At 33.2% G+C, this 26,684-nt stretch overlaps 1 protein-coding gene across 4 annotated transcripts in view; it reads right to left on the reverse strand.

Moving 5' to 3' along the window:
- The window catches only part of LRP1B (LDL receptor related protein 1B), a 1,805,568-nt gene that overhangs the window by 335,466 nt on the left and 1,443,418 nt on the right, over window positions 1-26,684 (reverse strand). For all 4 annotated transcript variants that reach the window (XR_012497488.2, XM_074335779.2, XM_074335774.2 and 1 more), the window contains exon 42: window positions 2,225-2,414. Coding sequence is in view for 3 of the 4 variants with exons in the window: in XM_074335779.2 (XP_074191880.2) it covers window positions 2,225-2,414 (190 nt within the window). In the remaining variant the exon portion in view is untranslated. The remainder of the gene's footprint in view (window positions 1-2,224; window positions 2,415-26,684) is intronic.

Below are 26,684 nucleotides of genomic sequence, written 5' to 3' on the forward strand. Positions count from 1 at the left end.
GAGGTATTAAATACAAATAATTTATTTGCAATCTTTCCCTAGTTGGTTGGCTTTAGAATGATTGAATTCCTGGGGTATTAATGTTCCTTTAATTTCACCTTTCATTTCATAGATGAGCAAACATAGGCATAGAACTCGAGTAATGAAAGTTATAGTAACTGAGTCAAGTTTTGAACTCAAGTAGTCTAACTTTCATCTAGAATTTAAGATTTTATTTTAAAATTTCCATTCATCAACTAACATACAAAATGAGCTGAAGGTTTCATTGGTATGTACAATGATAAAAATATGTCCCATATTCTAAATTTTAATTACATATAATTTTCCAATCAAAATATTTTGGTGTGTTTAATTCTAATTTAAATTTCACCACATGCAATGAAAGTGTAATTTTAGCCTCTGTAATAACTAATTATAGGATACAATTGTTATCGATTAAAACTAATCATATATAATATCATTGGTGAGCACCCTCATGTTTCTTTCAAAATAATGTTATAAATTTATTTGATCACCTATGCAACATTTTTTTATTGTCCTAAGATTCTTCAGGCAAACCATCAGAATTGATGTAGCTGATGTAAGTACAAGCTGTAGAGTGATTGGACATCGGTATGAGCAGAACTAGCTCTGCCCAGGTATCCGAAGGCTTGTGTCCATTTGACTCAGCCTCCAGAGCTGTAAGGAGGACATTACCTTCTCTCAGCCTTCATCTCTCAAACTTCAATCTTCATTTATAAAATGAAGATAATTCAATTGAGCGAATTAAGTGCAGTCACATTTCTTGCTGTGTAAGAGTCTCCTGATTTTGTTATTTTCATACTCAGTAATTTATGTAGCCCTTTCTTCTCTCAATTGGTTATGGTCTATGCTTATCAGTCATTGTTTTTTAGACTTCCATTTTTCTTCACACCTAAAAAGAGCTCTTCTACTTGTGATCAGTAGAAGGCAGATTGGTCTAATTTTCGTTTACTTTTTCCATTTAATGATAAAAGGATTTTGTAGTAGTTAACAAATATTCTTACCATATTGTATGAGACTGGAACTACATATATACATATATTAAGAACATATATATATATATATATATGAGAGAGAGAGAGAGAGAGAGAGAGAGAGAGAGAGAGAGAGAGAGAGAGATACTATGTTTTCTTGAAAATAAGACCTAGATGGATAATCAGCTCTAATGTGTTTTTTGGAGCAAAAAATTAATATAAAAGCTGGTCTTATTTTACCATAAGATTGGGTCATATAATATAATATAATATAATATAATATAATACTGGGTCTTATATTAGTTTTTGCTCCAAAAGACGCATTAGAGCTAATAGTCCGGTTAGGTCTTATTTTCAGAGAAACACGGTATAAATATATATATGTGTGTATATATATATATATATATATATATATATATATATATATAAAGCAATTGAATATATATATATATATATATATATATTAAAGAAAGCAATATATATATATATATATATATATATATATTTTTTTTTTTTTTTTTTTTCTTTTCTTTTTAACCTAAGCTTTATTCTTTAGTTTTCATACAATTGCTTTCTTTACATTATGGCAAAAAAACATGACTTTTTTCTAATTTGTTTTATTTTTTATTCATTCTATACTATAGCTTACGCATTTCCTCTTGCTGTGAATTCTTCGTAAGTATTATTATAAATGCCTACACAATATATCATCAAACAGATGTGGACTACTTAAACTGTTGTCAAGTATCTAATGTTGAAAATATAGCTGTACACGAAGATTTGTGGTTTTGTTTTCTCTGTATTTTAATTGGAGAGTTCACCAGTTGTTAAAATTACTAAATCCAATTACAGAAACATCTTTTTATTTTCCAAACATGTTCATAGTCTGTTTTTGATTTTTTTAAAATAAATTGATCATTTCAATCATCTATGCCCCATGTCCTATTTATACACCTTTCCAGTACAGTACTGTCTCCATTTTCCCTTTCATTATTTAAATTTGCTTTTACTGGATCATAGAGGTGATACCTGGCCTTTAAAGAGTCAAGATTTTAATTATTCATATTTACAAGGCTTTTTATAAAAATAGTCCTATGAACTGTGCAAAGAACTTCAAAGGAAACTGTTATTTTTTTTTTTGTTAATTCACTTTAAAATTAACATAACTTTCAGAGTCTTTGATCTACGATTCTAATGAAGAAATAAAAATGAACTGTTTTCTCTTTTACTTTTGGCATTCATCCAGGGCTAGAACATGTGGATGGTCATCCTCTGACATGGTTATGACAGCTTCCCTGTCAAACGCTCCAGGCCGGGTCTGGTCCACAGTGTGTCTGGTGATGGAAGATGTAGTGGAGCTGGTCCAGTACAGTGTATCCCAGGCTCTGTGATAAGCAAGTCCTTCGACTGAGCCCACATCTGATGGGGAAAACAAAGAATACATTTACACTTTTATCCACAAATATTTGTCTCCTGGACAGAAAAAAATCATTTAAAATATATATGTATAGCTCTTTGTTATTTTATTACTGATTTTACAAAGTCTTCAAATAGAAATATAGTAATTGTGAGGCCTGTAATTGCTACCTGATTACACACAGTCAAACTCAGCTGTGAACTGCTCAAGGGAACAGATTTTGCAAAAAAGTATCATTAACGAGTGAATCTCCTCATTAAAAAAATGAATTAAATAATTGGCTTTTATTTAGGAAAACGGTGACTCTCTTTTATTTTCATATCTTAATAATTAGTTTTTAAAAAGTATCCAGTGTGCAACAATTTAGATATATTTTTGAAAATCCTGTGTCAGAGATACTATTTATGTAGTATCATAATGAGTTTTCTCTTAATATTATATCTGGAGAGGTCACGGAGAAGCAAACATATGAAAAAGCTACAATAGGGGTGGCCAGATGGCTCAGTTGGTTAGAGCACGAGCTCTCAACAACAAGGTTGCCGGTTCAATTTCCCACCATGGGATGGTGGGCGGTGCCCCCTGCAACTAAAGATTGAAAACGCGACTGGACTTGGAGCTGAGCTGCGCCCTCCACTACCAGATTGAAGGACAACGACTTGACTTGGAGCTGATGAGCCCTGGAGAAACAGACTGTTCCCCAATATTCCCCAATAAAAACAAACAAAGAACAACAAACTAATATAATATCAAAAAGCCAAATGCCAACTGCACACTTGCAGCTATCGAACAGTGTTAGAGAATGTTTTAATAAATTAAGGCAGAAAGTTCTCTTTGATTCCATTCAAATGTCATACAAAAACAAATTAATTGCCAACTAAGGCATGCTTTAAACGTTTTAGAAAAAGACACATGATAGTACACAGATTCTAATACATAAAAGTGACAATGTGAAAAACAAGAGTAATTATTTCTTAAAATTATGACCCCAATCTCTAGGATAACATAGGGTAGCAGTTTTATTTTTCATAGAGGTATTTGTGTACATTTTTAAGTATGAACAAATTATTATAGTTTTTCTTTCATATTGTCAGTTTTCCTCAGTTGTTACTCTTATCATCTTTAAGAAAAAATACGTATAACTTTGAAGTTCTACTAATAAATTAACACTTTAATAGGCAGAACCTTTATATTGTGTTTCTCTCAAGGAATGTGAAAGGAATTATTCATCTTTTCTGAAAATAGGGAGATGAAAAGGGTTATGTTCACCTTTAAAATGGATATTTAGTTTGGTGGTCAATAGGATTTAGTAGGAATGAAAAACAATATCAAATCCATTACAACTAGATATATTTAATGTGCTTAAATTTTTGTCACTTGTCTTTTTTATCTACACACAAGAAAAAAAATCCACTAATAAAAAATTAATAGCTACCTATGCTTGAGCACTGTCTTTCTGCTAGAAATCGTGTTAATTGCTTTGCATATATCACTTTATGTGTAAATCTAGTTGGTGAATTTTGTTTTATTGTTCCACTTTTCCTAAGAAGGAAACTAAAATCAGGTCACAGCACTGATTGTTTTAAAGGAAGCTTTTTTAATGCAGATTAATCTCCTTCCAAAAGCCAATGTAATTTAGTACCACTATTTAAAGACGGGTTTATAGCACCTATCACTATTCTCAATCTACACAACCTGGAACCAAACAGATGATTCATTAGTTTCAACTTGTCTGACTCTGGGTGAATTGTATAACCAGTAATTTACCATGAGTGCTTCATTTCACACAGCCAACAAAACAATTTACAAGAAATTAATGTGGGTGATTAGTCTGGAAACCTAAGTCAAAGATGATGGAAGAAAATTCATAAAACACAATAATAATAAACCCTGTTAATCTGTTTTTGTATGAATCATGTGGTGTTCTGATTTGAGGTAAAGAGGTTGATAATGGTCAAAGGTGTTTCAGTCATTAATTAATAAATCATCCATTCTATAGTATCTTTTTACACCATCAAATCATTTCAGAAATGAACTTTACTAGTAATATGAGCAGCATTATACTCCTTCATAATTCAGATAGAATGAGAAATGGCATAGCTTTGAAAAAATCCACACAAATCAGAATCATTAATCCATCCTCACTCTTCTTCCCTTTCAGCTGACTTTGACAGACATTCTTCATGGCCACTTTTCCGTACAAATCAGGAAGAAACAAGTTGGTATAATCATTGAGATGAAGCCGTTGCTTTTTTTGTGTGGCTGATATAGTTCCAGGGTTACTAGAGCACATAATACATCTCACTGTCTAGGTATCATCTCTTTTATTTTTGTAATAGATGATAATCTGACAGTATACTTAATCATAATCTGGTGTGACATTTTAAAATATTTCAGAAATATATTTATTTCTCAAAAAGATATTTAATTCCCTATAAAATTGTATCTATCATTAACAAATAGCCAATTAAAGACCTAGATCAAATTTTAAAAAGATGAAAAATAACTTAGTTGAGAAAACATAAGATATTTATGTATATGATTATGATGATTTAATACATGTGGGGTCATGTGGCATGTGTATGTGTGTGAGTATGAGTGTGAGTGTGTGTATATATGTGTATGTACACGTGCGTGTGAACATTAAAGTTCCTGAAACAGTTAAGCAGGTAGCATAAGAACTTTGAATTACTGGTCCAGCCAGATAATCATGTGGATTGAAAGTTAAAGTAAAATGCCTATCTATCTAGTCAACCAGTCCTGAAATACTGAATAAGAGTAAATCAATACAGAGTTAGACATCCTTGGAACTCAAGGATGTAGAATAGGCATAATTAAGAAAATAGCTATAATAGTGCTAATTCAGCAGCTCTATACTTTCCACCCTAGCAAATTTTGATTATATATATATATATATATATATATATATATATATATATATATGTATTCAAATAAAAGATCCCCTTTCCTCTCAACTCCATTTGGTCAGGTAATTGGGTTTGGCTTAGCATGGATGCGGTCCTGATGGGCTTTTATAGAAGTAAAAAAGAGGAGGTCAGCTCATCAATAAATACAAGGCAGGCAAATAACTCAGAACTATGACTAAACCTTATTTCCTGGACTCTGGTTTCCACAGCAATGAGTAGAAGAATTGATCCTAGCAGCCTGGCACAGTGAAACCTACCACTACTCTGACAGTCACTCAGAGGACTTCATAGCAAACACACCTTCATTTCATCACCACTGAAGAAAGGACAATACCTACTTCCTGCCTGTACCATGTTATAAAGGCAGGGCAAGAACTTAGAAAATGAGAAAGGCAGTAAAGGGAAGGAGGCAGGCACATGTACAGCACATTGACATTCGTCCAGCTGGAATAACACTCACAGATAAATCCTGTTGCAAAGTTAACAGGAAATAACATTTATCGCAAGAACATGTTACAAATATAAAGCATCATAATCGCCACCCTTCTAGAAAGTGTCGTAATGTCTTATTCACTGGCTTCTTTTCTAAAGCCAAGGTATATCAGAAAGTTTGCTGTTTGAAGATTGGTACAGAATTTAGAAAAATAAGTTTCTGGACCCCACATTCCACATATGTCTTAATTTTAACTTTATAGTTCTTATGGAAACAGGATACTGGGTCCAGTTCACAATCTAGACCTGATGTTGAACTCTACACAGAATATACATGGCTGTATATTAAGCCTAACACAACAGTATTTAAATTTTGCCTAAACTCTCCCCTTCCCTGAAATCTCTCTAATAATTTCCTTCCTTCCTTCCTTCCTTCCTTCCTTCCTTCCTTCCTTCCTTCCTTCCTTCCTTCCTTCCTTCCTTCCTTCCTTCCTTCCTTCCTTCCTTCCTTCCTTCCTTCCTTCCTTCCTTCCTTCCTTCCTTCCTTCCTTCCTTCCTTCCTTCCTTCCTTCCTTCGGTTAGCTAATCTACAGCTCTTCTGGTGTTCAGTCTCCCTCATTGTAATGAGGCTATACTTTACATGGTTGAGTTACAGGTTTATTTGATAAAATCCAATATACTTTCACAATAAAAAAATAATAAATTAGGAATACAAGCTAATAACTCCAAACTGATAAAATGAATCTATGAAAAACACAAGGCTTCTATGATATGAGGTATGACAATTAAGTTCGTGAACTTATTGCAGATGTTGCAAACCTTTTTTGGTATCAGAGGGATTATTCATTAGGAATCTATACTAACTGGACAGTTAACCAAGTTTACTATTTTGGAAGTTATGAAAAAGCTGCGTGAAAAAGTTAGGCCACCTGAACTATTCACCAACAATTCATGGCTCTTGCATCACAACAATACGCAACACTGTCTGTGAGGGCGTTTTTAGCAAGTAAACAAAAAAACTGCATTGGAACACCCTCCCTACTCACCTGATCTGGCCCCCAGTGACTTCTTTCTTTACCCAAAGATAAAGGAACTATTGACAGGCAGACATTTAGATGACATGCAGGACATCAAGGATATTACAACGGCAGCTCTGATGGAAATTCCAGAAAAAGAGTTCCAAAATTGCTTTGAAGGGTGAATTAGGTGCTGGCATTAGTGCATACCTTCCCAAGGGAAGTACTTGGAAGGAGATGGTAGTGATATTCAGCAATGAAGTAAGTAACACATTTTCTCAGATGTGTTCGCAAACTTATTTGTCCGATCCTTGCACTTAGCAGTGAATAAATGAGAGCTTGTTCTTGTAAGACCAGAAACAAGACAAGGATTGTCTAGTTCACTTGTTTACTTGCCCTTCTATTCTGTATTGAAGATCAGTCAGAGTAATTGGAGGGGGAAAAAAATCATCCAGATTGGGAAATAAATACAACTATCTATTTGCAGATGATATATATATATATGATATATAATATATATATATATTCTCAAGTAATTCACTAGAAATCTATTAGAATTATAAAACCTGTACCAGGTTTCAGAGTACAGAGCAACAAACAAAATTATTCAATGTATTGCTACATAGTAGCAATGAACAATTCAAAAATAAAATTCAGAAGATCATTCCAATTCCATTTATAATAGCATTTTGAAAATAGAAAGTATAAGACAGGAAAATAAAATTAGAAATAATTTTAGCAAAATAATTGTCATCTTAAAACTATACATTGAAAACCATAAAACATCATTTTAAAAATGAAGGACTTACAAACGAAAAACAGTCCATGTTCATGAATTGGAAGACTTAATATTGTTAAGATAGTAATAGTTTCCAAATAGAGATATAGATTTGATGTAGTCACTATCAAAATCTCAGCTGGTTTTTATTTTTTGTTTCTTCAGAAATTGACAAAATGATCTTAAAATGCATGTGGAAATGCAAGGGACTGAAAATCCCCAAAACAATATTGAAAAAGAAACTTTAGATGAATCACACTTCTTGATTTTCAACTTAGTACAAAATTACAGTAATCAAGACTGTGTAGTGCTATCATAAGGATAGACCTATAGATCAATGGAACAGAACTGATAGTCTAGAAATAAACCCTTATGTTTAGGGTAAATTGATTTGTGACAATAGTACCTGAAAAATTCAATAGGGAAAATAATATTTTCAACAAATGGTTTGCAACGACTATATATCTACATGCTAAAGAATAATGCTGGAATTTTTCCTCATAACACACACACACACACACACACACACACACACAATATATCTTATACCTAAATGTAGAAGGTAAACTATAAAACTCTTAGAATAAAATATAGGAGTAAATCTTCATATACTGGGTTAGGCACTGCCTTCTTTGATATGACACCAAAAGCACAAATGACAAAAGGAAAAATGGGTAAGTTAACTTCATAGAAATTAAAACAAACATTGTGCTTCAAAAGACACCATCCAGAAAGTGAAACACTAACCCACAGTCATGGGAGGAAACATTTCCAAATTATTTTGTGGCAATGGACTGATATCCAGAATATATAAAGAACTCTTACAACTGAACAATAAAGTAACACCTAACCCAGTGGAAAAATAGGCAAAATATCTGATTAGATATTTCTTCAGTGAAGGTATACAAATGGCTGATAAGAATTATGAAAAATTCTCAATATTATTAGCTATCAGAGAAATGCAAATCAAAATCCTAATTTACATCCAACATGATGACTGTAATCAAAAAATATAATACGTTTTGACAAAGATGTAGAGAAATTGGCACCGTCATACATTTTCAGTGGGAATGCAAAATGGTACAGATGCTTTGGAAAACATTCTGGCACTTTTTCAGAATGTTATACATATAATTGCCATGTGACCTAGGAATTCCATTGGTAGGTCTATAACCAAGAGAAATGAAAACATATTTGCACAGGTACACACATGTTCATTGCAGTTTTATTCACTACAGCCAAAAAAAGAAACAGTCCAAATGTCAACCGATGATGAATGGATGAATAAAAGGTGGTACATCTATATAACGGAATATTATTCAGCAATAAAAAAATGCACTACTGAAAATAGGCTAACACATAGATGAACCTTGAAACTATTATACTAAGTGAAAGAAACCAATCAGATAAGACCCCTTATTCTGTAATTTCCTTTACATGAAATGTTCAGAATAGGCAAATCTTTCAAGACAAAAAGTGCATTAACAGTTACTATGTTTAGAGGGTATGGGAGAAAATAAGAAGCGATTGTAAATTGGTATGGGAATTTTTTGGGGGATGGGGGAATAATGAAAATATTCTCAAATATTCTTCCAAACCATAAAAAATACCCATACCAATTTGCAATTGCCTCTTATTTCTCCCCATACTATCTAAACACAGGCAACTCTTAATCTACTTTTTGTCTTGAGAGATTTAGGAACTTACACAACTCAACAATAAAAAGACAAACAATCCAATGAAAAAATGGGCAGAGGACCTGAAAAAAGATTTCTCCAAAGAGACATACAGATGATCAATAGACATATGAAAAGATGCTCAACATCACTAGTCATCAGAGAAATGCAAATAAAAACCATAATGAGATATCACCTCACACCAGTTAGAATGGCTACCACCAATAAGACAAATAATAAGTGTTGGAGAGGCTGTGGAGAAAAAGGAACCCTAATTACACCGTGGGTGGGAATGCAGACTGGTGCAGCTGCTATGGAAGGCAGTGTGGAGGTTCCTCAAAAATTTAAGACTAGAATTAACATATGACCCAGCAATCCCTCTCCTGGGTATTTACCAAAACAAATCTGAAAACATTTACCCGTAAAGATATGGGTGCTCTGATGTTCACTGCAGCTTTATTTACGGTGGCCAACACATGGAAACAACCAAAGTGTGTTTCCATAGGTGATTGCATGAAGAAGATGTGGTATATATCCACAATGAAATACTATTCTGCCATAACAAAAGATGAAATAGTGCCATTTATAACAATATGGATGGATTTTGAGATTATTATGCTAAGCGAAATAAATCAGAAAGAAAACAGTTGAGAACCATATGATTTCACTGATATGTGGGATATAAAACTGAAAGCAACAAAGAAACAAGACAAACAAATAAAGAAACAAAAACTCATAGACAGGGATAATAGTTTAGTGGTTCCCAGAGGGTATGGGGGTAAGGGGGTGACAGATGAGGGTAAAGGGGATCCAATACATGGTGATGGAAGGAGAACTGACTCTGGGTGGTAAACACACAATGTGACATTAGATGATGTATTACAGTTTTGTACACTTGAAACCTATGTAACTTTACTAACCATTGTCACCCCAACAAACTTTAATTAGCAAAAAGAAAATTAAAAGACCAGAAAAAACACATAAGAACTGCAATACATTAACTATTATAAACAAAAACTAATTAGGTAAATGTTTTATAAATTAATAAAAAAAACTTGTACCATAGAATAATTTAAAAACATGAAAATATTCTCAAATTTATGGTGCTGATGGTTACACAACTCTGAATAAACTAAAAACCACTGAACTGTGTACTTTAAATGCATGAGTTGTATGGTATACAAATTATTAAAGTAAACCTGGAGCTGTCTTGAAGGAAATGTATAAAACAATGTGAGAACTTTGGGGAAAATTTAGGTTCTAATTTGATAAATACTGATATTTCTATTCTGAGTCTAGCCACAGGATTATTGTTAGGTTCAAGAGACTTTCTCTGCAACTCTCTCACATAGTATTTAAAGGCATTTTAATGTATTTGGATAGGATTTAATTATCAGTCAGTAGAGATACTGTAGGAAATTAAAATACCTGCTAAATTCTACTGACTAATTTGGTAATTCTACATACCCAAAATGCTTTACAAATGGTCAACTGCATGGATGATATTCCCTTTTCTCCCTATTCAACTTGTGAATGTATTGCAATTAGATTTGAAGGTAGACTACCATCCCTCTGGCTTACAGACTTAGCATCATTGTTTTTCACTTTAATACATAAAATAAAATGATTACCTAAAATTACCTTTCAGATACAGGTTTTCATTTTTATTTCCTCAGGTTATTTAAGGCAATTAACAAATCACATACCAGGACTAATATGTACCAGTAGAGGGTACAGACCAGGGTCTGATCTGAACATTACAAAATCCATTCAGATTGGGGATGGTTCAGTACAGGCTGCCAAATATCTCGAGTGTCAACCCCTAATTACATCTAAACCAGCAATAGCTTTCACCTGTACACTTCGCCCTGAATCTTTGTCCTTAAGTCCTTAAACTGTTCAAGAGGTCAACATTTTTTTCACCAGTCAATTTATGGCATTTTAAACAAATTAAAAATCTACATTATTGTCTAAAAATTTAAACAAGAAGCCATTTTACAGGAAAAAAATATTTTTTTCTCACTAAACACCTAGAAAACATTGAGAATCTACTGAAAACTGTTAAGAATTCAGTAAGATGGCAGGCAATGAATAAATAAAACAAAATCAATAGTTTTATTATGTAACACAAATAACTTTTTAGATATATAAGGGAAAAAGGATTCCAATCCAAGTAGCTACTAATGATGTGGGTTCCCATGAATAAATATATCTATAAAGCGGCATCACTCTTGAGCACCTGGATTTGCCTTTTCTACTGCCTCAAGTATTGAAATAAAGGTACCTTTCATGAATGTGAATCAGTTAACTTCAAGCCCTCACCTGTCTAACAAGAGGATACCCAACCCATTCAAATATTTCCATGCTAGAACAGACTTTTTGCTTCACATTGCATAACAAAACAGGCCCATTTACTTAATTTTCTCCAAACAGAGGAACAATTTTCCCTAAGAGAGTATTGAAGCAGATTGAAACAGTTGAGGCTTTTAACTGACAGTGTATTCAATTTTTTTTTTTTTTTATAGTTGCCAACTTTTATTTTGCCAAGTAAGACATTAAAACAACATCAAGTCTTATTATTCACTATCACCAGATCTTCATAAAAGGAGCAACACTTAAAATAAAAATAAATAGCAGGAAGAATATAATCTTAGAATAAAGGACTATTCTTTCCAAGAAAGAATGGTTGCTAACGAGAGAGACAGAGACAAAGAGACAGAGACAGAGACAGAGAGAGAGAGAGAGAGAGAGAGAGAGAGAGAGAGAGAGAGAGAGAGAGAGAATGCTGTGTCAGGAGCTTCCATGGTAATCCCAGAGATCTCAGTGTATTCGTTTTTAATTTTTTTATTTAATCTCACTGTGTTTTCTTTTTTTACAGATCTGAAAATGTTAAAAATCTGAGTTGTAGCCTGAACCCCAGACTCAGCTGAAAATTACATGGAGTCAGACATGTCTCAACAAATATCTCCATCAGGTGTCACCACTAAGGGAAGCAAAGAAATATAAGCAATGAAATAAATGAGCATATAGTAATTATAGTTGTGCCATTCCTTCATGAGTAATGAGAAAAAACACTGACTCAACCAAGATTAATGTGCCAATGGTATAAAAAGGGCTGCCAGGAAAAACATGAATTCCAAGGTTTTAAAATCCTCAGGTACATCACACTTCATCCTACAGGGAAAGACTAGGGGTCCTAATATGTACAGCATTTCTTTAAGAAATACAATGAGAAAGTGATGTGAAACCCAACATTAGTTCCTCTGTGAGAGACACATGAAGTAAATCTTCAGGCCAAAATCATTCTTGAGAAAGAGGTATTTCTTCCCATTTCCAGGTGGCTGGACTAAACCTATCATTTTCCTCAATCAGTTCATACAATGTAAAACATTCTCAAGAGCAATTCACATATAAATAGATTAGACAATGCATTCTTAATATGAAACGAGAGAAATTGGGAATTTCTTGTCCAAACTAAGACCCAGGTGTGCTTTGAAGTTTGTCAAGGTACATTATTAGATAGGGGTTCCCTTAGCTTAAGGCCATCCCCATGTGTTCTTTGTTTAAATACATTTTTTTGTAAATAATAACTCTTGAAAGGATAACTTATTAAGTTATTAATGATTCATGTTTTATTATGCATTATTGCATTCTATTGTTTTTAATGGGTCATAAAAAGTATTTTTGTTTTGTTTTGTTTTGTTTTAATGCAGAAGAAAAGATGAGAAACTACTTCAAAACAGTCCTGAGAGAGGCATAGAAATAAAAGCTTTGGAAATCTAAAAACAACACAAGTATTCCATGGGTTCTTAACAAAAATGCAGCATTACATCCAGTTTATGAGCTATCCCCTGGTGATAAGTTAGTTACTTCAAGAAAAAAATATGTCCTGTACATTTTTGAATTGTGAATGTTTAGTTAAAAAATAAATGTGGTGCGTAAAAATTGGACTAACACATATAGGTAGCTTCTATGGCTTTTATAAGTCCCATCTCAGAATGGACAAGGAACTTCTAAATTGAGTTCAGTCAAAATTACCTACAATATCGATTTCTTCACCAGTAGCACAGCTTTTATCCAGCCATTAATATATGCATTTTTTCTCTTCCTCCTCCACCTTCCCCTTCATCTTTTTTTCCTCTTCTTCCTCATCCTCCTCTTTCTCTTCCTTTTTTTCTTTCCTGCTCTCAATTCTTCCCTTCTTACTTCAGATATCTTGTCTAGCATTACTGATAGTTTTTTTTTTCCTACATCACTTTGTTTGCTTCTGATTCAGATTGAGAAAAATAATATAAATAGAGCTATTTCAAATGGAATCAGAGCCACCATCCCAGAGGAAAAGCCTTGCATGTTTTGCTCCTTGAACCTTTAGAATGTTTGACAGGCAAGATACCTTTTGGGCTGGGTCAGAGCAGCATTGTCTTCCAAATAACTGTCTAATAGGAAGACAGACATCCTGACTACAAGGACTGATAATTATGGATGTATTTTTAGAATTCATAAACATGAAAAGTCATGTATAACTAAAGAATAACTTAGCTAATTACCAAATAGAAATTCATTTCTTCAGGTAATTATTTCCCTCCCCCTTTTCATGAAAACTCCTTGACTTCACCCTGTAATTGGCACACTATTTGGGTTTCTGACTGATCTACTCCCATCAAATTCAATGCCATCTACTTGCTCATATATTATTTTATTTGTCCTTTGTTTCTTTCCTTCATAATCCTGGAATGTTGTTCGCTATTTGTGTTCTTTTTGTCTGTCACCCCACTAGAACGAGAGCAAGGGACATTACTGTCTTGTTCTCAGTTGTATCCTATACAGCGAACAAAATGACAGGCACAGAGCAAGCAACCAAAATTGTTTGTGGAATAAACCAACATGAATTTCTACTGCATTAATCCACTGAAAGCAGGGTCTGTGTAGTTATGTTCTTATATGCCTAAGACCTAGAATATCGGAGAAACATATAGGTTAATAATTAAGAGCACAAACTCTTGATTCAGATAATGATTTTGAATACCTGCACTATCACTTTATCAGCTATATGATCATGGACAATTCATTGAAATTTTCTGTATTTTCGTTTTCTTGTCTGTAATGTAGGAATAATAATAATACTAAATTCATAAGGCATTTGGAATATTTATATGAGTTAGCATATGTAAAGTGTTTAAAACTGTGTCTACTACAAAGGGCTTACTGTATTTCAGTAGTATTACTATTTTATTGTTTTGCTCTATACAAGGCTATAGCCAATTATGCTTAACAATGTTGATGTTCCATTGGAAAAATTTTCATCCCTGTTTTTTCACAAGTAGTCTACTAGAAATAATAGCTATTATAGGAATGGGTTTCTGAACTCTAAGAGGACACAATCTACATTTATAAATATAATTCTTTATTACAAGAAGTTAGGCTTCAGCTATTTATCCCTTGGTATAAGCTCAGCCATTTGAACCCCCTCCTGTATCTTTGAGTCTTAGTATTACTTATGGGAAAATAATGTAAATATTTCATGTTCTTTTTGGTGGAAACTTGGTGGGACTATTAGAAAATTAAAATATTACAAAATATCACATTTTCATCATATAATGTGAAAAAAAACAAGGATAGAGCGCCATACGGAAGGAAGTAAAGACATGAATAAAAATGCTTTTTTTTGGTTTGTTTTTGTTTTTTAAGATATGCAGTTAATCAAGCAGAATACTAGAAAATGGCTACTTCAGATGATAGGGATTGAAAAAAAAATGTTTGATTCTCTATGGCCAAGTTTTGCAAAGAAAAAGGATGAAAATTAGTACTGGAAACAGATAGGAACTTAAGAGATAGATAGAAACATTTGATCTCTAACAAATTACAGAGTGTGTTGTCATTCAACTCAATATGAAAATGTAATTGAATTTTATTTAAATAAAAATTATTTTCTCATCTTTTAAGAAAACGTGATATATTCAGCATTTTATATTTGCTACATAAATATAATAAACTTATTACATAAAATACTATATGTGATATGTGCACACAATATTAAAATACCATAATTCAAGACAAAGCCATTTGGCCTGCCAATGAAAAATATCAAGAGATAAAAATAAAGGCTCAAGTTATAAGATACTCTCCATTGAAATATGGTTTAAATAAAATTGACTTTTAAAATGTTTAAATGGAATAGAAAGTGTATAAATGTAAACACACTTACCTAATGTTTAAAGCAAAATGACAGACAATCCCCTACAAATAATCCCAAACACAAGCAATTATAGTAAGGAGAATACTTTATCGAACACTTACTGCAATCCCAGACCTATAAAGAAGGAGATAACAAAAACAAGTACCTAGAATCTACTAGGAAAAAACTCCTTCTGTTTTCACTAACATGTTATTAATTAGGTGTCAAATTACATGATATAGATTTTAAGCATAAAAATTCAGGGAGGTACATGTACTTTCCCACATTTACCTCAGTTACCTATCCATTCAATTAAAATATCTTCAAATTTCCATCTACTCTCTAATGCTAATCATTTGAGTGTACATATTCTATTTTTTTTATTTTTCATTTCTCACCAGCAATAATTTCTACATTTATCTCTGACCAAGCTTTTAAAATCTCTATTTCCTTCCTTTATCTCCACCCTCATTTTTCTTAGTGATCTTAAATTTATTTTTCAGACCTTTTATTTATTTACCCTCAGCATTTCTTAATTATTTTCATGTTTGCTTCTCAACAAGAGTCATACATCAACAATACCACTTTTAGGCTGGAACTTTTATCTCATCCTCTCCCGTCACAGATCTGATTTGTCAGAATGTTCACTATAACTGAACTTTGTATCTGTTTCCACTTCAAAGTTTGAGCCCCAAATCTGATTTTCTTCATACAATTAATTGCCATCTTCAGACTATGATAGCTGACCTACCAAAAAATGGAAAACGTGATCAACCATTTTAATGATATCCTTAGTACTAGCCTCAACTGTTAGGCCTTTCTAGACTTCTAATCATAATTCCCCTAATGCTGCATAATATCTCAATATACCTTTTGTGTTCTCTTTATGAAATAAAAGATTATTGGAGGAAAGGACAGAATCATGGACCAAATTCAACAAGTACAGCTTTAGCTTACCGTTTTGCTCTTCCTGACACATCTCAACTATGTCTTGGTGATTTATATTCCATTCTTCACAGTGTCTCATTCTTTTTTTCATTCTGTCCTATAATCCTCTTGTTACTTAGGTTCTATGCTTATAAACAGTTTGATTTTTCCCCCTACATCTCTTACTATTCCCTCCACCTATCCTCCTTTATGAGTGTTCCCCAAGACTCTTAGTGAATATAAACTAACTCATGACTCCAACTATAAGTACCATCACGATGCCACCTCACAAAAGATTTTTTCACATCCAGGATACTCTGAACGCGCTTCTCCACTAGGCCTCCACGTTGGTCTGTAAAACAACAAGCTCTCAACACAAATGATTTTATCTACCTCCCCACACCCCATAGTAAAATCTTGAACATTAAACTTCTTGTAACAACTCAAGGCAACATCCCTGGGATGACCCTGGACCCCTGCAAATGCTTGTATGAGAAAGCTCAAAGCTGCTAAAAGAATTACTATTTGTTCCAGCACAAACTTGCTATTAGGCCGCTGACCACCCTTTCTTAAAAAGACTTTACAAATTGTGAATTCTTTCTCTTTCCCTTTGAGATTTATGCGTATGTATCTCTTAGAACTCAAGAGTGTCTTTCTTAATGACCTGAAAGCCAGTCCTTTGATACGTAATTGTCAGGAAAGATAGGGACTTTGTCTCCCAGTCCCTATGGGAGGACAGAATCCTATCTTTGATACTTGCCAGCTAGCAGACACAGCTGGCCTGACTGACCAACGCTGTAACTTTTTACTTCCCATACTCAACTGAGGCCTTACTCAACACACTCATTCCTTCATTTTCTCTTTAAATAGCCCAGTCACCTCTGTATAAACTGAGGTTGAGTTCAGTTCATGTTGGACCCTTTTCCCTATTGTAATAGTATATGTCATGCAGGAGACCCTGCTCGCTGTGCCATTTGTTGTGCGGGGCGGCCTGCGGGGTCTCTGGTCCCGCTCCCCACATAAGAACGCAGGATATGGTGAGGCCAACAAGGAACACCCACGGAGCCATAGGTAGGGGAGCCATACCACCACGGTCTCACTGGAGGCTGGGCCCACCGGACGCCGACCTGCCGTCCGCTTTTCCGCCAACCGACCGACAGACGACTCTTCTCCACTCTTTCCTCTGTTCCTCTCTCTTGGCTCTCCTCTTCCGCTCTCCTCGGCTCTCCTCTTCCACTCTCTTTGGCTCTGCTCGGCTCCTCAGCAATCCTCGGCAGTCCTCCATAGTCGCAGTAGTTATACCAGCGGCCAATTGGCTAACCGGCCACAGACAATGGCCAATCAGCCACAGCCGACCGCCATTCACCACCCGAGCCAGCACCCCTTCACGTGAGGCCTAGAGCCTGTAAACTACTCTCTGGGGCTCTGTCCCCACAGTATATTACCTATTAAAATCTGTTCTTATCACTTTAACTAGTCTCAGGCTTTGTTTTCTTTCCATCTAAATTATGTCCTTCTCTCTAACTCCATCTTCAGAAGAAAATTTAAGAGGTTTAAGACAGCTTGTTAACTTTATGGAGTAAATTTTTTCTTCTTAGTAGTACAGCATTACTCACACCTCAAAAGAAACCTATTTATTACAGTTAAATAACTAGATAAACCAGTAATAGAAAGAATTGGAGAGATTTCAAAAGGAACATGTTGGAAAAAAGTAGACTGTCTGCACCTCAAGCTTTTTTGTTTTTCTTTGCTGAGAATAAGACCAGGTCTGAGAGCTGAATTGCTTAGGAAAATATAGATTGTTCAGTGCTATGAGATAGAAGGAAAAAAGAAAAAGAAAAAAAGAAAAAAAGCCTTGGAGAGAGAAATTGAGGGAGGGTTACATTGAGATGTAATTGAGAATTTGCTGTGGGATATTCAATTAAACCCTCTTTTAGCTCCTGTCTATAAAATCTCCCATAACATATCCACTTTTTATTCAGGTTTATTGACTGGAAACCTTCCTGGGAATATGACCTCAAGGAAGTTGGAACCCAAGGGCCTGACACTGTGTATGGGAAACCCAGCATGTCTGAATTATGGGTACCTATTTAGGGTATGTTCTCTTATCATTTATAGTAAATTAAATAAAAAAAAAAGTTTCTACAAACCTGTTTCTTTGCATAAAGCTTTTCTCTTAGCTATTAAAGTAAAATAAATATTGTGATACCCTTTTCCTAATCCTCCAATCACTGGAATTCCATTTACTTTGATAAAAATGCCCTCAGAAAAACACCTCTCAAGATACGTTTTTCATATACTAAGCTCTTCTCTCACCCATTCTCACTTCATATAAAATCGTACTTTATCTATACTTACACTTTCATATTTATTAAACTACACCATAATTGTTTATATATATTTCCCCAATCGTGTTGCAATCTCCTCAAAATTCCCTTAGTTATCTGTACAGTCACTATCTTTCAGAGGCTGACTTCCTAGAACACAGAAATAGGCTCTATATTGGGTTAGTCATTTTTTTGTATTTCTAGAACCTAATGAGGATGGGTAGTAATCGTGTCTCATGTTTGTTGAGTTTCCAAATGACATGCTCAAAAATTAATTTTTAAATTAAGTGTAGAGCAATTCGATAGAGGAGATGTCTGATTTTAAGCTTCCTTTTCACTCATCACAAAATTAAATGATGACAGCATTAATAATACCATTTCCTTGGGGCATTTTTTTCCCTTTATACATTCAAAAGTCAGTAATATGCTCTCATATCCAGACACACTGGTTTATTTAAAACATAAACCATTTTGGAGAAAAACAATACAAGACAACAGTTTAGGGCAGAACTGTTTAAGAATGTGTTAGGCTTTATATTTTTTTTATCATATCTTAGGCTACATTCCCCAATTTTAGTTTTTTTTGCATATACTAATGTGACCAGTTGCTGCACATGGAACATCTTTGTTTCTGAACTGCTTGTGACTTAGCTGCATTAATGTGGTTCATTCTGGCAAAGAAGTGATGAATGGAAGAGATTTGTATCATTTCTCAGCTAAGACAGAAACAGGCAGGGTAAGTTCTCTGTGCTGTCTCTTGCCCTGCCATGATGATCTTGGAAGCCACTCAATGTGGCAGAGACAATGAGAAGCAGACTGTATTGTTGAGTCAACTCAAGGAGTAGGTCTGTCCTGGGGAATCACCCAACTCCTTTCAGACTTTGCATGAACAAAAACAAATATGCGAAACTGAAAAAAAATAATGTTACTGAAATAGACCTTAGGATATACGGGTAGCTCACAACGTACCTAATTTTAAATTCTATCATAAAAGGCTTTTATGCTCCAACAGTGTCAATTTAAATACTCTCTTTGTTCAATCTATAGTTGTTAGTGTGGCAGTATTTATTCCTTAAAAATCATTCTTTTAGCCCCAAATTCTGTTTCTCTGTTATACATTCATTCAAGGAATCAATACCTGGGAGTACCCAAACTGAAACCCAAAGATTTATCATTACAGCCCATTTAAAGATTGATTTGATGTGGTTTCAAAATACATATGCTGATTTTAAGACATTTAATTTGTAAATGATTCAGGTCTAAATTATTTAAAAATAACACTGATGCCAATTTTTTATGTGTTAAATGACAATTGTTTTAACAATTTGCTGACAGAAAATTGTTTTAAGACGCTACATTAAACTTTTTAGGAACCCACATTTTTCATCAATAGTTGATGAAAGTCAACAACTCTATCCTCCATTTATACTACTAGTTTATGTATATTATGTCCTTTTCTTAGATTTCATTGTTCAATGATTACAAGTCTTGAATGCCATTTGTTCTATTAAATCTGTGAAAATCGAAGGAAGCAGGAATACTACCTTCTATCTATCACATTCAAATAGCCATGATAGTTAAAATTTATCAAGTGTGTATTGGGGCTACAGAGATGATAACTCTAATAATGGGGAGAATTAGGAGTCACAAAGCTTATGAAATATAACCTTATAAGGTACCTAATTTATTGAGCATTTACCATGCATCGGTACTATTTTAAGAGTTTATGTTATTTACTATAAGGACTCAAGTGTTAGCTTGTTTATTGCCCTGTTCATTTTGTCTGACTGCCCAAGTCTTGTCTTTCGTATCTCAAACTCACAGAACGAAGACAAACTGTGAGTATCTCCAGTTGGACATTATTCTGAAGAACAGAACACAGATACCTGCATTTCATGTAAAAGAAGATAATGACAAAATAGGAACTTAGGGAGAGTTTTAGTAAGTTAGGAGCAAGGTACTTAGAAACCAATCTGGTTATAAATACAGCTACTAAGGAAACAAAAATCAGTGTGTCAGTGGGATCTACTCAAGTCAATATATCTATCTCAAAGGCTAATCATTTTGGAAAGGAGATGGTACAAATTGCAAAAATAAATACTTTTTAAATGGATGTGTGTGTTTTTTTTTCTTTTGCATACATGGAAAATGGAAGATATATGAAAATGTCAAGGCTTTTTGAGTGAGAAAACAAAAAATTATGTGACAGGAAATTGATACAACTGAAAAATTCAGTCTTTTACCTTTCCATTAGGCAGTAAGAGCTGAGAAAATAAGAAACAAAGATGTGCTTTGCAGAAGAAAAAAGGAAAAGTATTTGTTTGTGCAATGTCATAACAAGTTAGAAAAATAAAAGAGAAAAACTGAAAAGAACAGAAAACCTCCTCATATTCAGGACAAAAGAACGTAGGGAATGCATATAAAAGAAACCCTTCTACTTCCCAAAGCAGTTATTTTTCCAAAAAAAAATATATATATATATATTTGTAAAACTGTGTTTCCTTGTTGATGAGCTTGAGGTCAGGAGTGCTGAGGAAAGGGTTGGGACAGGATGGGTGTGAGGTGGTGAGAAAATAGTACCCTCAACACAGATGAAATAATAGTCTTATAATTTTGAGTTAGAATTGAGGGATGATGCTTAAAAATCTTAAGAAAATGAACATCTAGAAAGATATGGTGATGTGGGGAAGCAAATTATTATTTTCTGTTTGTAAAAGGGCTACCCAAAGACATCTAATAGTTATTCTTATAGGAAATAACATAAAAGATCAATTGCAGATATATGACCTCTCATTCCTCTACTTCCTCAAGTATCTGAAAACAGAGTACTTTATGTAATTGAAGCATAGATTGTTTTCGCAGTTTGACAATTTTTATTGATAATGATTTAGAATCTGATAGTGTATATGTATATTAAATATATGAGTATATATATACAATATATATATATATATACACTGTATATATATATATATAGTGTTTCCCTGAAAATAAGACCTACCTGGACCATCAGCTCTAATGAATCTTTTGGAGCAAAAATTAATATAAGACCCGGTCTTATTTTAATACAATATAAGACTGGGTCATATAATATAATATAATATAATATAATATAATATAATATAATATAATACAATACAATATAAGACTGCGTCTTATATTAATTTTTGCTCCAAAAGACGCATTAGAGCTGATGATCCGGCTAGGTCTTATTTTTGGGGAAACACGGTACATACATCTATGTACATGTACATGGATATATATATATATATATATATATATATATATATATGTGTATTATATATATACATATATATTCACACACACACACATATAATACACCCACATACCTTTTTTTTTTTGTTTTTTGCAGGAAACAAGTTAATCAAATTAAAGCAAAGATGGATATAAAAAGGAATGAAATGGCTAAAAACCTATGGCCCTGAAAACAATGTGAACCTAGGACTGTCAAAGTCTTGAGCAAAGACTGAAAACTAATCTTAACCCAATCCGGGTTATTTCTTGACTGAGTGACCAGGAAGGTATCTTAGTGTTTCTGGTTTATAAGATGGCATTAATAACCAGCAGTTCCTTAACTACTCTAGGTAAGTTATAAAAATAAATAAGATTTTTTTTTCTATGTAAAGTTCATGGTTTGTTAGAAAGAAGTATTACAGAAATAGTTGTTGGCATTATTATACAATGAAGAGGTTTCCAATACATTATAAGCAAAATGAAATAATATTCCATTTTTCTGTCACTTTTGAGATTATAGAAGCTTCACAGAGAAAATGAAGAAGTAGTTTCAATCTTTGAGATAAATAAAAATGGGAAAGGCACTTATGATAAAAATGTATCAAATAAGCAAATATGATAGATTGATAGACTGGTTAAATAACTACTCTATGCCATCAATGTAGGTATCTTTTACATCATAAATTTCTCGTATTAAGTTTAAAACCTATCAGTTTACTCAGTCAGAAGAATATATATTTTTCTTTCTCTTTTTCCTCTTTCTGTTTTCTCCTTTTTTCCACTTTGATTTTTGATATCTAACAGAATCATCGTAGTAAATCATATTCACTCTAAAGTTTAAAAGTCAATGTTTTATTTAAAATATTGTTGTAGTCTCCTAAGGTGATGAATCTTGACAGACAGGAAAGTAGCCTGTCATGTTAATAGTGCAAGACCCTCTATCCCTTCCTAGCCCATCTGAATGGGGTGTCATAAAAAGTGTCTATTTGGAGTTGGTTAAGAGAGAGGGACATGAGGATGAAAGCTGTAAAGTTCAATCAGATTAAGTCAGAATTTGTTCAGTCCATCAGTCAGTCAGTGCCATTTATGCAAAACTGCTTAATAGTACACATAACTCCTAGAGAAAGTTCCCAGAAGGCTTGGAGACCTCTTTTAGGAAATGTTATAATTATCATCTTTCCTTAAATATCTAGAAGAATGTAATATTGACAGAAAGTATGCATTAGTCTGCTAACACACACACACACACACACACACACACACACACACACACACACATTAAATCCCTCTACTTAATTGTGTAGAACCACTAAATTTCATTGAAAAAATGTATTCAAGCTTTGTTATGGATGTTTACTCTAAGTGTGTAAGACTTGGAATCAACGTGAGCTTCTATAAAGTTAGTGTAAAGGTCTTCAAAAATAGTGATGTCACCCAGTTTGACTAAGAAAGGATAATTTTCAATTATAAATATTTCTGTTATAAGATATGAATAATATTTTTGAGAGCAGAAATGTGAAATATAAATAGTAATTATTTAATTTATTTATCCCCTTCATTCAGGTTGGAAATAGTGAACCAGATTTTTTATATATGAAAATCATCTTATACTCTAAAATTAACAATTAAAAATAGGTATGTTGCTGAACTTTTGTGATTCTTTTAATAGCGTATCTCCATTAAACAGCTGCTGGGTTTTCTACTTTCAGTGTTTAAATTTGTTACTCTGGCATTATTATCTCAAATGCTTATCCCTCTATTGTAATTTGATAATTCAAGTGTACACTCGTATGTACATAGGGTATAAATTAATATAATTTTTTTTACCATTCACATAAAGTACTGATATTGTAAGTAATCCATTGCATCGAGAAAGCACAAACAGAGATATAAAGAAACACATTTTTTCACTGACACATTGAATTAAAAAACTGAAGGTGTTAGATGCCTAACATCTTGGTTAAATTTATTCTACCCATGAAGCAACAGTATGATGTTCGAATGAATAGCACACTTAAATGAAGGGAACATTAATACAATATGATATTAATATACAAATACTCACATTATTCACCTGCCACTGTCATTCTGAATTAAATCAGTAATGGGGTGTATAACTGATTAAACATCTACACAACAGAAAGCAACAGCTTATGATTTAAAGAGGCACTGGTAGAGTGATCACATCATTACACTGCCAAACGCCATCTATCACTTTTACTGAATTTAACAATGATGGATTATATCCCACAGATGAGATGCAGCCTATAAATACTGTCATGCTGATCTTCATCTGACTTTCCTAGAGAACAGACAAGCAACAAATCAATAATTGAAGAAGTCATATTAGAAATTCAGCACCCACAAGAAATCTTGTAGGACATTATAGCAACAAATAGCCTTAACTCAATAAAATCTGTTAATTCATGCTTTCTTTCCGCTCTAACTTATTTTCTAAGTTTCATCAAGTTCAAGAGAAAGCATCTATTTAGTATAAAGCATCATCGTCCAATTTTACATTTTAAACCAAGACTGGTTTAGCACTAAAAACTGTTTTTTACAACAAACTTCTTTACTAAACGCAACATGCTTCTTGACTCAAGTTTTGACCTCATATGGGTATTCACAAAAGTATGACATAGGATATCAATCTTAAACTAACTGTCTTCAAACACTGAAACAAACTGAATGCCATAAAATATGCATAAACAATACATTCATTTTACAACTTTTGGGTTGTTTTAATAGTATTTCTCCATTAAACACCTGTCTGAGTTTCTATTTACCATCTCATTGAGCATTCACAGTTTACCTTTGTAAAACCTGCTTGTCAATTGTTTTAGTAGTCCAATCACTGGCAACCAGATTGCTTTCTGTCAGTCAGCTTGTATAATGTTATGGTAATAGATAACAGGTGGTCAGTATTCATCTGCTGAGGTGAAGATGATGTCTCACAAGCTATAAAACATCTGAGGAAATGCTTTAACATTTCACACTTACTACTAATTGTGCCATTAGAACTTTAATTAATTCTTTACCCTTCCACTATGTTCCTTAGATGGCCATAAGGATGAAATCATTTGGAACAGAAAGAAAAAAATCTAAAGAGACAATAACGAGATAGCATAAAAGAAAGAATGAGTGATACAATAGCTAACATTTTGCTCTGAAACTAGAGCAGAGTCTGATTGCTTAATCAGTTCTGTACTTGATAATGCTCCTAAAAGTGAGTAATTTGTGAAAGAGCACCTTAATTATAAGTACATGTTAACCACTGCCTACATTTAAACTATCCTCAATTACTATATATTTGAAAGTATTTAAAAATGCTCCCCTTCTGATTTCAATATGTCAGTAATTAAATCCTCACAGATCAGAAATGGATAATTGAGATATAGACAACATTTCACTCTAGGACAATCTGTATATTTTTAAACGATGGCCTTGGAACTTGTTGCATAAAAGATGGAAAAAATACTAGACTCAATGTTACCGATACAGTGTTTAAAGCTCAGGTCAATTTTTCTTTGGCATATTTGGTTTCTGTTCTCAAATAGCACATATTTACACACATTCCATGGCTAGATAGTTCTTCCAATTTATCAAAAGGTAGTTTAATATTTTGATAAATTGCATTTTGTAATTTTAGCTTTTACAAATTATAATATTTAAAATGTTTAGTTTACAATAATTCATTTAAATAAAACTGAATAAAATAAATCTTTGAACAATAATATTGATCTCATTAAGGGAAATCAAGATTAGAGTATTAAAGAAAAAATTTTAAATTGATTTTGTTTAAAAAATGAAACAAATACATTGTTTTTCTTATATAGTATACTAGATAGAAATTGAACAAATATTTATGAAGACAAATGATGTGAAAAACATAAAGTTCAGCAAAGGTCCAAATAGTCATCTAAAAATAAGTTCAAATTTACTATACTACTATGAAAAACCTATGGTTTTATTTCCAGCTAAAACTATTTTTGCTTGTTCTCTTTAAAACTTAATGTTCAAAATATTTTTAAAAAGGTTTTAGAAACTCACAAATGTCCAGCACTTGGCAAAGTACTCTGATTCTAAAAACTAAACTGGAAATATAATTGCCTTTCTCAGCTTACTGAAATTAGCTATAGTTCAAACCATTACAAATATTGGTTGTTGACAAGAACAGATTCATTTCTGGAACAACTTTGTCATCCTAATCCCAGGGGAATTTATCCCAAATTCCTTGAGAGATATCAGTGTCTGCAAGGTTTAAGTCTTTAGGTCTCATCCAAGGCAAACAGGATATATAGACCCTATCATCAAGATTTTACTGCTGAACCCTATAGCTTGCTCATGCACCCCACCCTCCTGTACTTTACAAATCAAACATTTATCAATTAACATTGGCTTGGAACTGCAGTGCCTTTTACTAGCAATTCCATGGTACTGGAGCTCAGAATTAAAAGTATCCTTTATCACATTATCATTATCAGCATCAGCATAATCATCATCATCATCATCATCATCATCATCATCATCATCGGTCACACTCATTTATTATCCTCTTACATTTCAGTGTAACTTAGATGAGAATTCTAAATACTTTCTTAGATTTTGGTTATAATGATTTTAGAGCTGAAGTAACTGAACTTTGTTATAAAGACATTCTCCAAAGTCAACCTGGAACCATCATTGAGAACCACCTGAAGTATAGCCGAACCGAAGTCCTACAAGTAAGGAAATACATAAGAAGCCACCTTGAGACTGGTAG

This window comes from Rhinolophus sinicus, chromosome 17 (genome assembly GCF_057876585.1).
Source record: "Rhinolophus sinicus isolate RSI-liver-muscle chromosome 17, RSI-T2T, whole genome shotgun sequence".
In the NCBI taxonomy this organism is placed as follows: Eukaryota; Metazoa; Chordata; class Mammalia; order Chiroptera; family Rhinolophidae; genus Rhinolophus; species Rhinolophus sinicus.